At 34.7% G+C, this 14,621-nt stretch overlaps 1 protein-coding gene across 49 annotated transcripts in view; it reads left to right on the plus strand.

Moving 5' to 3' along the window:
- Positions 1–14,621, plus strand: part of RIMS2 (regulating synaptic membrane exocytosis 2) — a 456,084-nt gene that overhangs the window by 315,054 nt on the left and 126,409 nt on the right. For 20 of the 49 annotated variants that reach the window (XM_048329166.1, XM_048329177.1, XM_048329178.1 and 17 more), the window contains 3 exons: positions 1,941–2,012; positions 3,517–3,696; positions 4,815–4,924. In XM_048329166.1, the coding sequence (XP_048185123.1) occupies positions 1,941–2,012; positions 3,517–3,696; positions 4,815–4,924 (362 nt within the window). Of the gene's footprint in view, positions 1–1,940; positions 2,013–3,516; positions 3,697–4,814; positions 4,925–5,739; positions 5,773–11,890; positions 11,945–13,351; positions 13,397–14,621 lie in introns of all 49 variants that reach the window. The other 29 variants (XM_048329132.1, XM_048329133.1, XM_048329135.1 and 26 more) reach the window with 5 other exon arrangements.

Below are 14,621 nucleotides of genomic sequence, written 5' to 3' on the forward strand. Positions count from 1 at the left end.
ATTTTCTGCATTGAGAAAAGAGTTCACATTTGAAATTTGCAGTATATATATATATATAAAAAATGGAGATAAATCAGTATATAAAATAAAATTTGGTAGCACCTTTGCTTAGGTACTATAGCAACTAGAGTTTACAGTGGTATCTAAATAATATTGGATTCTAGTTCTAATGGGTTTGGAATAAGCGGTTAGACTGAATACTCACAGAACTTTCTGTGTAGTGACTTACAGAGAGCTTAAACAGTCTCATAGTGATTGGCTTGCTTGGTTTAGAAGCAAACACTGCTGTACCCATTCCTCAGAATAGGGGACAGTTATGCTTACAAGTCTTGCAGACTTTGACAAGGAGATCAGCTGTCTACCATGCCTGTCTTCCCTAGCAAAGGTAGAAGGGTGCTAAAATAGGCTGTAAATGGAGGACAGCATTTTTTGACATTTCATTAACTGTATTTTCAGAATGAAGAGTCTGTTAGCAAAGGTAAACAGTGCTAGTGTACATGAAAATACTATATGGTTGTTGAATAGTTTAACTAAGACTACCATATTTCCCTCTTTAAAAATCAGTAATTCATATGATACGATTTGTAATGAGAAAAGAAGAAAGTTTTATCTAGGTTATTTGTAAGTCTTTAAGAATGATAACTGAAAAGTTAGAAACTTCCATTTTTAATTTAACTTCCTCCCATAATTATGGCTGGATTTTGATATTCATGCATAATTGTATACAGTGGTAAGGGAGGAGTTTCACTGCCCAAGCAGCCTATCATCTGAATGATAGTTTTCCTATAAAAGGGACAGTTCCTGAAGACTGGGATCATGCAGTACATGTGTTTACTGTTAAAAAGGATAAAATAATAAGTGAGGATGAAGACCGGACAGTAAAACTATTTTTTGAATTGCTCTTTATATGTGTATGATGTAGAACCACAAAGTGAAGCTTTCAAGTGGAAAACTGTCCACCTGAAATAGCCTCCATTTGCCATAGTGGTTACTGAGAGGATTGCAGCCTGTAGCCTGGAACCTGAGGATGACAACTCAGTTTAACTTCAGGACTCACTCTTCAAATCCTTTAGTCTACAGAACAGCATTGCCAAAACTTCAAAGGTTTACTGCCAAAATGCACCCTCTCCTTAACTTCTGGGAACTCCTGGTTGTTTTTCCATTTTAAGTAAATGCCTGCTGCAGATTGTAGCAAACTGAATATTTATATTAGCTATTAAGTGTGAAATTTTTGAGGCCTTTATCTGTTAGCATACTGGTTAGCTAGACTGGCTCCATGATGTTCTGTAGAACATAAAACCTGCCCACTAAGCCATTAGTATTGATCCTAATGGTAAAAATGCCTCCCTCTTTCTAATCAGGCAATAGGTCAGACCCCTAATATCCTAAAAACTACTTTTTGTACCTATAGAGCTAAAGAGAATGAGGCCTTAAGAGTAACAAGTGGGAGCTGTAACTTCTCATGAAGTCTTTATGAGAAGCATGTGGTTGCTCTCACCTGGTCCTCTGTATGTCTTACTGGCTGTTGGAAGGAGAGAGAAATAGAATATGGAATGATACCCTTACCATATTCCTCAGTCCCTGCTGCTCCAGCAGTCCTCCAGCAGTCACTGACAGGGGAAATGCTGACAGACCCAAAAAAGTCTTTGTGGGCTCATTAATATTCTTAAATATGTGGATAAAAAAGATAAGAGTGAGTTTTCCAGACCTTGATATTGTTATTTTTTTGTAATTCTGTTGAATTTAGGATTTTTTTTTTCTCAGGATTTATTCCCATAGTCAAAGAATGTATTCTGTGGTCATTTCTTGCCATCATGCAGATGGCTGACGTTTTTCTCACCTTCCATAACGCTGAAACATCTCTTAAACAATTACGTAAACTAAACAACATTCCTATCAAAGCTAAGGTTGTGTTTCTCTGTCTGTCAACAATGTAAAAGAAGCGAGACAGTGGATATTTTTGCTGATGAAGCTTCCCATTCAGAAACAGAACTGATAGAGGAAGAAGTGAGGTAATTTTGATGTGGTTTTGTGCCAGGCTCATTGTACTTTTCCTACAGTCTTTAGTGCCTCAGCTTACAATTACCATTTATGTGTCTCGCTGTGGTGTGTTTGCTTGTTAGGAGCTTATAGATGTAGGTTCATGATGTATGGTATTATTCTGAATTTGTCTGTGGCAATTCCTTCATATGCTCTAGGAGTCAAATTATGACCTCATGGAAGGCCTGAAAAGACATTGCTTTTAATGAATGTTTTATAAAAGCATTCAGCAAGGTTAGCCAGTATACTCCTTTTCAATGCCTTTAGAAATAAAATGCTGTCACTAACATAAAAGTCTTCATAATGATGCTGTGGTATGTCTCTCTCTTTTTTGATACTAATTAAAATTTGACTTCTTGTTACACTTAATCACCATCGAGCCACTCATTGTATTAACTGACTTCATTGTAAAATGCATGACTTCGCTCAAGGAAAAGTCCTGAAGGGTACACATTCCCCATCTGTATTCTGTTATCTGCTCAGTTACTCAAGGAGAGCTGGGAGGAGTGTGATTTTAATAAATAGCTCCATTAGGGCATGGATTTTACTTTTAAAATTGCCTTGATTTAATGTACCTGAGGATATTGCTAGCAAATATTACTCCTTGAAAACAGACCAAGTACATTGTGAAAAAAGGTGGGGCTTGATTAATTTCTGAATTTAATGGCCTGATTAATTGCCTAAGATAGTAGAAGACATGACTGTTTGATCAAGAAATTCTCTTTTACTCAGTCTAATTTCTTCCCATTGCATCTCTAACAATAACTTTTTCCACTGCTGTTTTGGTACAGTCCTGTAGGCTGTGGGTTAAAAGAATTTTTAAATTACAAATCAAATTTTTATAGTTGTTGGAACCTGTGTAAGTACTAATGATGAACATTTTCATCTGATTACAGTCTGAGCACCACATACGAATCTATCACTATAGCCTAGCCTATATTATAACAGACATCCTCAAGTCTAATAACAGTTAACAGTGCTACATGGTAATTATAACATCTAGAATGTGGACTTTCCTACAAACAAGAGTGCTACCTCTAGAGAGAATGCAATCTGTAAAAAATCTGTAAAAATCTATTAATATGAGGAATAATGCACAATTAAACTGCACAATTAATGAATCCTTAGCTTTAATGAGACTTAATATTATGTCAGCTACTCTTTTATTCCCAGGTTCATATGTTAATTGAGAAAACAACAATATTTTAACCCAAAAATTGTCAGGAAACAGACTATTGCATGGATAGTCATTACTGAGACATTGGAAACATTTCAGTCCATTTATCAAGAGTATGGAGCAAGTCAAATCATATGTGTAAAAAACTGTATGTTATCAAGAAGTTATCTCAGAAAATTTATTCCCCCTAAAAATGTATATAACAATATGATTTGCTCCAAACCAGTATCATGCAGCATATTTTATAATTAATAGAAAAGTCAAAGTTCAACTGAGCTGCTTTTTGACTAACATTACAGGAATTGTGAAGCAGCAGATAGAGAGCCATATCAAAGATCCAGATCAACAGAGCAACGTCCTGTGCTAGAGCGGACCAACTCCCGCTCCCGATCCACAGAGCGTCCTGACTCAAACCTCATCAGGTCGATGCCTTCATTAATGACTGGAAGATCTGCCCCTCCTTCACCTGCCTTACCGAGGTGAAACAGACAAATCAATCAGACTAAACCCCTTCTGCCCCACCAGCTCACCATTTTATTTTCCCAGTAGCTAAGTGGTATCGCCTCATCCTTAGCTGATCACTAGCAGCAATAGATACTAACCCGTTCAGTGCGAACACACTATTTATATTCTACTCTGGATATAATGGTGTGGCTACCATTGCAAATTGCTTGCTAACAGTATTTAACTACATTTGTTTATGTTTTCTCATTTGTCAGGAATCCTGGATGGTTTCCACATAAAACACCTCATAACTTTCATATTCTTCTCTTACAGAATGAGAAATTATTTGTGTTCATCAGACATTGCTTATGGAACAACCATCATAACATCAAATGAAACTATTTTTTTTTAAAAAAGTTTCTTTAGATGCACTGTACTAACTTTGTCAATTACTTACCATTTTAACCACCATTTTCTCTGACTACATTTTACTGTGCCATAGTCTGTATTGTTCCTGTTTGAGTACCCCTGATTGATATTGAGGATTTCTATACATTATTCTTTAAACAAACATAATATGATAACAAGATGAGCACATTTTGGTCTATATCGTGTTCAGGAAAGCCTCTCTTTATTTTAGAACTGCTGAGTACATTCTTTCGTTTTCTGAAAGTTAGAGTTAGTATCAAATCCCCAGTGAGAATTGAGTCAAATATCAGTGTCTTTTCTCAGTTTATTACTTTGTTTAGACAAATCCATGTACTCTCATTGCAACTCAAAGGTGATTTAAGAAAATACAAGCTGAGTAAAGATAATTGAATTTGACTTGTGAATAAATTTATGTGTGTGTGGCTATTATATCCACATGCACATGAATATGCACACAACACATTTTCTGGCTTGACTGTGGGAACAAGCATCTTATGGGAACAGCTTATGGAAGCATCCTCAGCGTTAGTTTGGCTTCCTTTTAATTGAGAGATTTCTCTTTTTAATCAGGTCTTTTTCTGAAAAGAGATAATAGTTTCCCTCTGGGACTGCAAGGGTCCCAAATGATGTAAAGTCTACTTAGTCATGTTATCAGTTCTTAATGATATTTAGGAATGAATTTGTATTTTAATGGTTGTGGTTTGTTTTGATATGTGTCTCATAGGTCACATCCTCGAACTGGGTCTGTCCAGACAAGTCCATCAAGTACTCCAGTAGTAGGGCGAAGGGGCAGGCAGTTACCACAGCTCCCACCAAAGGGGACGTTGGAGAGAAGTAAGTGCATGGTTTTATCCTTAATGATGCTCCCAAATTGCTCATGAAAGTCGATTATATTTATTAATTTTCTTTTGCCATGACAGTTGAAATCTCTTGAGTTTTGGTGTACAGAATTAGAATTTGGTAGTGGTATTGCATTTTTTACTCTGTTTTTTTCTATTATGTTTTAATATCTACAATACTCTTGGCTGACGTGAATAATCAGTAGTATAATGCACATGAAACAAGGTGGACTATTAGCATGATCCTGTTCCTTTTGAACTCAGTAGGTGTTTTGTCATTGACTTCAACAGGCACAGGAAATTATCTTTAGTATGTTGTCTAGTGACAGAATTCTGGCTCTTTTGGGAGTCAGGAACCTAGCTGATCACTTGTAGGTTCACATGGAGTGTATTACAGATTGCTAATATAAAACCTCTGCATCTTGAAACAGGAAGAGCAAGAAGACAGGTAAAAATCTTTAAAATTAGAAATGTCAGGTATTTAATGATTCACGTTTTACTGCTACTGTAATTGTGCTTCTCTTTAATGTCTATTAAAAGCACTGGTTGATGGAGACATTTCTGAAATGTTTAGAAACAGGTATATAAATGCATTTTTGGTAGCAGATACATTTTCACCCTTCCATTTCTAGTAACTAGATGTGCTGTGCAAAATCAGTCTAAATGGCCATATACACTCATTTTTTTTAATCCTTCTTAACATGTATATTGTATCTTTTAAAAAACTTCTGTTGTTTTTAACCCCTGTGCTTTGGTTCCTTTTTTTTGTTTGTTTTTGTTTGTTTGTTTTGGTTTTGTGACTTTCCGTAGACAATGGAGACAAGGAGATAGAATCTTATGAAGGTCTGTACATAAAGAAGGACTTGTTTTTCACCTGAAAGCCTTTTTCAGAGGCTGTGTAGGGAAAAACAAACCCAACTGCAATTGGTGTTACTTGACTGCACATAGAATTATTGTCATATGATTTAGTCTTTATTTTTAGACCTGTGGCTCATAAATTTTACAGGATTCTACATGAAAAAAAGACAATATAAATAATACTATCTAAATATGACTGTCATTAGAAAAATACCTAGACATATACCCATTTCTAAAGACCTAGAATTTACCCTATGGCAAATAAGAGCATTTTGGCAGTTATGTATGTACACTTCCGGGATTAGCAGGTATTCAGGCACATGTTTAAGTGTAAGCATTGGAGGCTATTTGACATGTTTTATGTTAGCCATACATTTACTCAGAACAATGTTTTTATTGCAAATATGCTACAGTGTGATACATTTGCTGAATTGGTAGGCAATTTTCAAATAATATGGGAACAAAAATTAATTGAATTAAAATAGTCTTTCAAAAAGTTAAAATATTTTTGCTTAGAATAAAATTCCCTTATATTTTATAGTATTAAAACCACTTAATTTACTTAATAGCAAGCCACAAGATATCAATTGCAGTCCTTGGTTATACCACTGAGGGTCTTTATGTAGTATTACTGTGTTTGTCTCATCAGACTTTTTAATTTAGTATTTCAAATATTTACAGTATTTCTTTCCATTTTGGAAACAAAACTTCATGAAAAGAAAACTCCTGTTTTCTCAGATCATCACTCTATTATATTAATTTCTTTGTTGTCTTATGTGTTGTGAATTGCTTCTTTGAAATACAGTCTAGATATTCCAGGAAATAATCACATCTAATCCCATGATGTTTGCTGTCATTGCTGTATATGCTTTTATGTTTTACCACTCTTCCCTGCTCTTTGCTTAGTGTATCTATTTAGACTGTGAGCTCCTTAGAGCAGCAATTGTGAAGTACTGCATATTTTTACTGTGTTTGATTAGAGAGGGTACCAGTCTTATTTATTATTTACATCGTAGGTTCTATAGAGAGAAATGTAACAAATACAATAAAATAATTATTTTTTATAGGAGTGCTAGAATTGTTTCCTCTGGTAAGTACTGCTGAGACTTGAGGAACTCTGTTTTTACTCGAAAACTGAGTAATATTTTCCTTTTACTTTGTCTTTTGAAAAAAAGCAGTCTTTTGGAAAATCTGGGTTATGGAAAATTTCCAGATCCACAGATGTTGATGTTCTAACAGACAATCAAAGCATCATCAGTGACTCAAGATACACTAACTCAACACATTTCATATTGAATTTACACATATAAAGATAGTGAACACTCTTAAAAACAGAATCCATAGATACAGCTTTCGTAGAGCATTCTATGTAAATTTCTGTCATGAATTAAGAGCTCATATTCTAATACCAATAGAGTTCTTCTTTGAGGCTTTTTCTGTCCTTCTTTAGGATTTTCTAATAATTTTCTTTGAAGGGAGCAATAATTTTCTTTATAAAGGATAGTGCTCTGCAAGAACAGCAGATTACCTAACTTCGTTCAGTGACAGAACGTAATTAAGATTAATAGCAGCCTTTTTACTGTGGAGAATTTTGCAGAAAGTTATTTTAGGCAAATTAAGTACCAGTTAAAAAACCTGAAATTTAATAGAATCGGAAACACTGACTACCATAGAAGGAGTGTATGTTGTTATTTAACAAATATACCATCATTAAACCTGAAAGTTTTGTAGATATTTGAGTAGGTTTCAATGCCTTTTTTTAAGCCCAAGTGATAATCAAAACTTTTGTGCGATGTTGGGAAGGCTATATCACCATACCAAAAAATGTTGTCACAGAGTATTCCTTTCTGCTCTTGCAGAACATACACTTGACTCAAATGAGAGAGGTGTTTCTATATTCCATGGAAACGTGCTGTGAAGGTTAAACTTTTTTATTTTGAAATCAAGGATTTTATTGTTGACTAGATTAAATCAAAATAAAACTGATGAAAAGAGTTAGTAAAAGATACCTTATAGACAACGATGAATTGGAAGTCATCTCAGCTTTGTGAAAAAGAGGGAAAAACTTACCTGCTGTGGACTCCTACAGTGGTCTCATTTTGTTTGCATGCATTTGAATAATCTGTATTTCTTACAAGGTTGTAACTGCATACCTTTTCTTTAAATGTAGTAGAAATGCCATAACTCAAGTAGAAAGAAGGGAGTAATTTGCTGTTGGAGATATTTTTTTGTTATAGGGCAGCATTCATTAGAATATGGGATATGGTATGCTTATGGCTGTGTGACTAGAAATGGAAGGGAAGGAATCTACAGGGAAAAACCCAACCCTCTGGGTAACTGCTTTCCAAATTAGGATGAGAATTAAAATACATTGATTTGGGTTAGATTTATTTGAATGAACTGTTTTATGTGGTTGGGAGTTTTTGCTCCAGGACATGTAGGTACCTCTTGAATACTTTATTTCAAAATAGCCTAAGATGTTTGCTTTTAAGAAAGCTACCTGGGAGTAGCTATGAATTCGTGTCTGTGGTGTACTGACCCAAACATATTTTTATCAGTGTCCCACATGCTCAGTAGAACATACAATATCCTTAGTTATGTTGCATTTACAGCCTTTTATGGTCATCATATTTTTGCTAATTCCTTAGGTTGCCACTGGTGTGTTGCTTTCAGTATCAGATTTGCCTGTTCAGAAGAAAGACTGGGTATTTCTGAAATGCATGTCTTTAGCTTATCTACCCAGGCTATACCTTGGCATCTAGGCAGTTTGGGTTTTGCTGTAGACATAATTAGTTTAGTATATTTTCATGTTATGTGGTTAGAAAATAGTTCTGAAAATATGTCTGGGACCACCTAACAAATTTTCACTACTGATGTGCCAGAAGACTTTTTTTCAGCTGAAATTTTGTTTGTATATTTTTAAATTATGGTAGAGATAGAGATACCATGTTTAAATGAACATTTGTTAAATTGTTAAAGCATTGTTAATTGTTTAAGTGTCGTTAAATCAAACTTGGTTTTAGTGCTGAAATGCTGATGTACCCTTAAGTATTCTGTATTTTTCATGCTATTGCCAAGAAGTGAATACAGCAGTATTTATAGTTCTTAAGGGTTAACATGATTTTTTTTCATTTATATATGGCTATAATGTATTTCTTTGTTCTTACTCGCCTTGGCAGGAGGGTGAAGTCACTGACTGCTTGCTGCTAATTAAAATGGAACACCATAAAGTGAAAGTATTCAGTATGCACCCTTCCAGTTCATTGTTAATTACTAATCAGAGAGAAAATATTTTTTCCTAATATAGATTTTTGCTTTTCCTTTTAAAAATAAAACATAGCCCTTTCTTTCTTCTTTCCACAAAACCATCCCCCAACCATCCACCCAACCATAAAAACTAGAAAATCATGTTAACTCAAATAGATGCAATAAAACCTTAAAATTTGGAAATGAAGTGCTCAGATATTTAGCAAATAGTAGAGCTCAGTAAGGATTTGCCCTTCTATTTATGCTCTATGGTACAGACTTTAATTATATGATCCCATAATAATCTTGTGTCTTGGGAAAGTTATTTCAGAACCTGTTAAGGGCTGATATTAGTGCTGATTAACTGTCCTCTCTTAACTTCAGGTGTGGGTAATCTTTTTCCAGAATAAAATTAGATATTAGTGGAATTAACAGGAATACTCAATTAGGTTTAATCAGGGATAGCTAGCAACCTTTAGTCAGTTTTTATATCTCTCAGATACATATTCAAATCTCTAAAAAGGACAGATGTCTAGTGACAATGTAGTGTTGCAACTCATACAGTCTGGAATGGAAGCCACAGAGACATTCTGATGGTTAGGAAAGCACAGATACTATTGAGAGAAGTACATGCTGTTTATTTTAAGGGGTTTTATCTCATTCAGAACATAATTTCTTTAAATGAGGTACAGTTTTGCAAAATTAAAAGGAATTTTACTGTGTGTTTTACATAACCCTACCCTAGTTTGATGGGAGATAGAGAAAGATGGTTATAATGCAATTGCAGAGGACCAGTATTAAGACTGGTCATGATTTTATCATACTCTATAAGCTATGATTTTGCAGGGTTTTTAAAATATATGGCATATGGGTATTTTGTTTTATAAAAATGATTGATCACATCTATAAAATATAGGATAGGACCTTACATTATCTTCAGCTTAGCTATGAACTTGATGACTTAGGCAAACACAGCAGTCCAAAAAATGGAAGTACGGAGCTTTGCACCCATCCCTTTTTTTTGTGTGGATATTTCTATGTGGGATGTTAGAAACCTTCATACTTGCACAGTGTAATTTGCATTTTGTGTGCTTGACAGCAAAGTAAACAGAATAGGTTAGTTAACATCAGTCACAAGGCTTCCTTAGGATACTTCCTGAATCTGCTTTGGGGTTTTGATTTCAACTACGAGTTTGCAAAAATACACCTTGGGGTTTTAATTGTGGATGCTTAGTTCACTTTCCTGAAAGGCAGCAGAATCCTCAGCCCTTGAAGAATATTAAAATATTTTATTTGCATTGGTGCAATTTCCATAGAAAAACTCGAACAAACTTTACCTATAACTCAGAGTTTAAAGTGCTTGCTTAAAATGTTCTGATCTTTCAAGGGAAGTCATAGTTTATAATTTTCTCTCATATTGGCAAAAGGAGAAATTAAACAGCTTTATGAAATTTGAAGATCTTTTTGTCTAGGTCTGAGACTACAAAGGGGATAAAGGAAAATCACTGAGAAGTCATACAGTTCTGCTCATGACAGCCATTGTTAATTTACATTTCAGGGTACCAACATGCCAAAACCATTTAAATTCAATTCACTGAAAATGTTTTTTTAAAGTCTTAGGCACATCTTCTAGACATTTGTTTCTATGAGAGAAGGTTGACTGTACAGATGATAAATCTGCTGAATATTTTAATTGGAATTTTCAATGTCATGATTTCAACTGGAATTTAAATGTCATGATTTTATCACAGAATTTTAGAGCAGAAATCTAAGCACAGATTAGTTTCTATTGCACTGGTTTGATTATAGCCTGATTTTATCTATTAACAATAACTTCCTAGAACAAGTAGTTTTAAAATTAATTTTACATGCTAGCTAAATCTGAAGTCAAGTAATTCAATGAGCTATTTAATTGCACATAAACTTATACAAGTAATGAGAGAAGTGGAAAGAATTCCGGGAACAGAGAACATGAAAAATCAATAAACAATTTAAATCGGAACCTTGAAAAACTGCACTATATTGCATCACATCAAAGCTGTTTAATCAATAACTGGCATTTAAATTAAAGCAGGTGTATGGTAAATCAGTTATTCAGTTTGAGACTCTTCAGGATTATTACTGTTGTTACCTTCATGAGCTTTGTCACAAAAGAAAGTTGTGGTTCTTTATTAATGACTTTAAAAAAATCTTTGTTTCTTATTATCAATGGCACTTTCACTGTTGTTCTCAACTATTTCAGCATTCTCTAGTATTTAAATATGCTCTAGGCAACTGTAGATGCTAGTGGAAAATGTATTTCTTTTGGCATTCTAACTACTCTGAAATCCAGGTAAAAAAAGCCTATTATCTGGCAAATTGAGGATATTTTGCTTTGTTTCTTCTGCACTTTTTAAGGTACCAAGTATGTCCACTAGCTTATGATTTATATACAATTTTAAATATGCTGTTTGAGAATGGAGGCTTGGACTTTATTCCTAGAAAAACTAAAGCAAAGCCAAGCAGAAGATGTAAACTAATTATCTACCAATATGTCTGTTTTATCTTCTTTGGTTCTCATTGTCTGCTTTCCAGTGCTTAAAAATTTAGTAAGAGATTGGCAACAAAGAACATTAAGGGCTGCATGTGGGCATCATTACTTGCAGAAAGATCTCACTGGAGTAAGCTATAGATATAAATGAAAAATAGCACTACAATTTATTTAATCTTTGATTCACCGCCACAGACTGAGGGTTTGTATGTTATTGTGGATGTCTTCTGTTTGATGTTCATCTTTTATTTGAACAGCTTGTAACAAAGCATGCATGTTTTTGTCTTGCTTTTTTCCCCCTCTCATCCCTTGCCTATACAAATGCAGCAGGAGATGAAGAAAACAAGCGTACTGGAGTTCAGGAGGCAGAGGTCGAGGCAGGTCTGTCTGACCGCAGTGCCCATCTCCTTTAGATATGTTCTCCCCAGAGTATATAGGGAAGCTTTACCAGCCAGCTTGTAAACAGATTAAGCATAAAGAATCCAGAGAATATTTGTATCATTTTATGAAAAAACAACACAAACAAATTAATTGTAGCATAGTTTATTTGCCAGTTGTGAATGCTTAAAATATTTCAATGTGGAAAAAGTACCCAACTATTTTACTCTTTTTATTCTTTTTTATGAAAATACTCTGGCACTATGCTCAAGTTACAGACTTAGCAGATCTGGGTGGATGCTTCTTAGATGTGCTACAGTCTACTTTGCATTGATAATTTTTACAAGCAGGGAAGTAAATTTTTTTGTGTCATGACACTTCTTTTTCCCCCTTAGTTTGTGTAAGCAGACTGATGCTGGACAAAAATAGTAGATAACTGCATTACATGGAAATACTTTGACCATTTTGTATAATGTCCTTCATCCTGCTTGGAAGACAGTTCAGTTGGTAGTGTGATGACAACTGATAGCTCATGATCAAATCAAACAGTTGAAAATACTTTTTTCAACTGGAACACCATGTGATTAAAACATAAAACTTTAACTTCTAATTTCAAAAAACGCCCAGTATGGGTTCAAAGATATGCAGAGATCTAAAGATTTTTTTCAATCATTTTTTTGTTCTTCAGCTTCTTTTTCAAAGGAAGAATCAAAAATGCATAAATTTGCGTTTACATGCCTTGTTAATATGTTACATTCTGTCTTCCATAATTAGTTGTTAATAATTGCCACAAGTGGTGGAAGTGTGGTGCAAAAAAATATAAAAAAGATGAGCTAATCAAGAAACACATTTAGTACTAGCTGGTAGGGAAAATTACTAGCATACAAATGCATGCCTAAAATGCTAAATGCTGCTTAAAAGTGTAAGTGCCTGAATCCTGTGCCCTGAACTCTCTTCCCATTGTTATTTAAGAGAAGAAAATATGGATTACTATTTTCTTCTATGAAAAAAGGTCAGGAATAATGACTGTGATGGGACTCATTACTTGTTCAAAACACTGAAGTAGCTAGAGTAATTTCATGATTTCAGAGGTGGAAAGCAGGTTTACTTTTTTTTAATTTTAGTTCTCACTTAGGCATCCAAAGCGTCCTTTAAGATCTTTGCCTTCCCATTTTTTATTATAATACAGTTTACTTTTTTATTGCTTTTTTAATGGTTCTGTTGCTGTGGTGTTCAGTGGTGCATGTACTGTGTGCTCTTTGCTCTGTGTGTTTTGTGGTAACTCAAGCATAGTGCATGGAGTTTGGCTCACATAGCTGCAACACGTTTGTGTGTGCTTGTAGTTGCATTGTTCATCATAGCAGCTGTTCCAGTTGTTAATCATCATTGTCTGTTTTTAATGTTGTAAAGATTGTGAGGAAAAACATCAAACCCCACCTGTTAATGGGCGAAAAGGCAAGTTGATTATGATATTGCTTATGAATTGTGGGTGCTTGAAAAATTTCATTTATTTTTTTGCTGCGTGTGTGTGTGTTGCTTAGTTCACTAGCTCAAAACTAGTAAGATCACATATATTCAGTTTCAGTGTGTTGTTTTACTTCTTGGATATAATTATTTCAACTGTGGTTTAAAAATATTTCTTGTAATCAAAAGCTCCACATTTTTATGTTTTTGCAGCTAACTGTATTACTGAGGATATAGTTTACGCTAGGCAGATATTTCACCAGGTTGGCTATGGAGAGCTAAGGGGGTAGTTTCTGTATTTCTTCTCGTTTTGGAAATCCCGGTCTGTCTTACCCTAAAAGGCGTACAGTTTGCAGACACTTGCAAAATTGTCTGCATTGTCTTCCACTTTTTACCAGGTCTATATTCTTTTACATTGCTTGGATACATATTTTACAAGCTTGTCACATTTTAATGTGACTAGAAAAAATGGACCATTTTAATTATCATATACTTCTAGAGAAAGGCTTATGTTATTAGCCATCATTTCTGTTGTTTAGTGTGTATTATGTTTGATGTTCTCCTCTCTTTCAAATGCTGTAGAAATGAGCTTAATTCAAAGCACTGAAATGTTAACATGGAGATTTAGGTTTCTTATCTAAAAAATAGAACAAGAAAGTTGCAATGAACAACCGCAGCTTACTTTGAAGTTTTATTCGAGTTCATGCTTCCAAATTGCTTTGATAATTTTGAAGAAATATATTACTACTTTTCCATATACTTCTAGGGCCATACTACATTTAGATTTTGTGTCATTGACGTCTTCTGCCAGTGAATGAAATATAAACTAGTAGTTTCTTGTATTTATTAAAATTTGGGTATTCACTCTTACAGTTCCATCTCTGCCTGGAACCTTCAAGGGGTATAGACCCAGTTGCACTGTTATGGGCCATTCCTAGCTGTCTATTCCCTACAGTAACTTAGAGGAGGGAACAAAGGTATCAGGAGAGCAGGGATTCTGTTTTGCCTGTGGTAGTTCATTGTCTGGGAAGGAAGACCACACCATTTTTAATGTCTCTTGTTATCAAGTGTAGACAAGACTGAGCGGTGTGCCTTTGCAGAGAAGGTGCCGTGTCACCAGACTGGCAGAGCAGTTCACGGGGTTACCTGGCTTGCTCTGGTGGCTGTGCCAGCATAGTCCTGAATGAATTCAAGTACTGGGAGTCTGCTGCTGTAA

The sequence above is a fragment of the Corvus hawaiiensis genome, chromosome 26, assembly GCF_020740725.1.
Source record: "Corvus hawaiiensis isolate bCorHaw1 chromosome 26, bCorHaw1.pri.cur, whole genome shotgun sequence".
Lineage (NCBI taxonomy): Eukaryota > Metazoa > Chordata > Aves > Passeriformes > Corvidae > Corvus > Corvus hawaiiensis.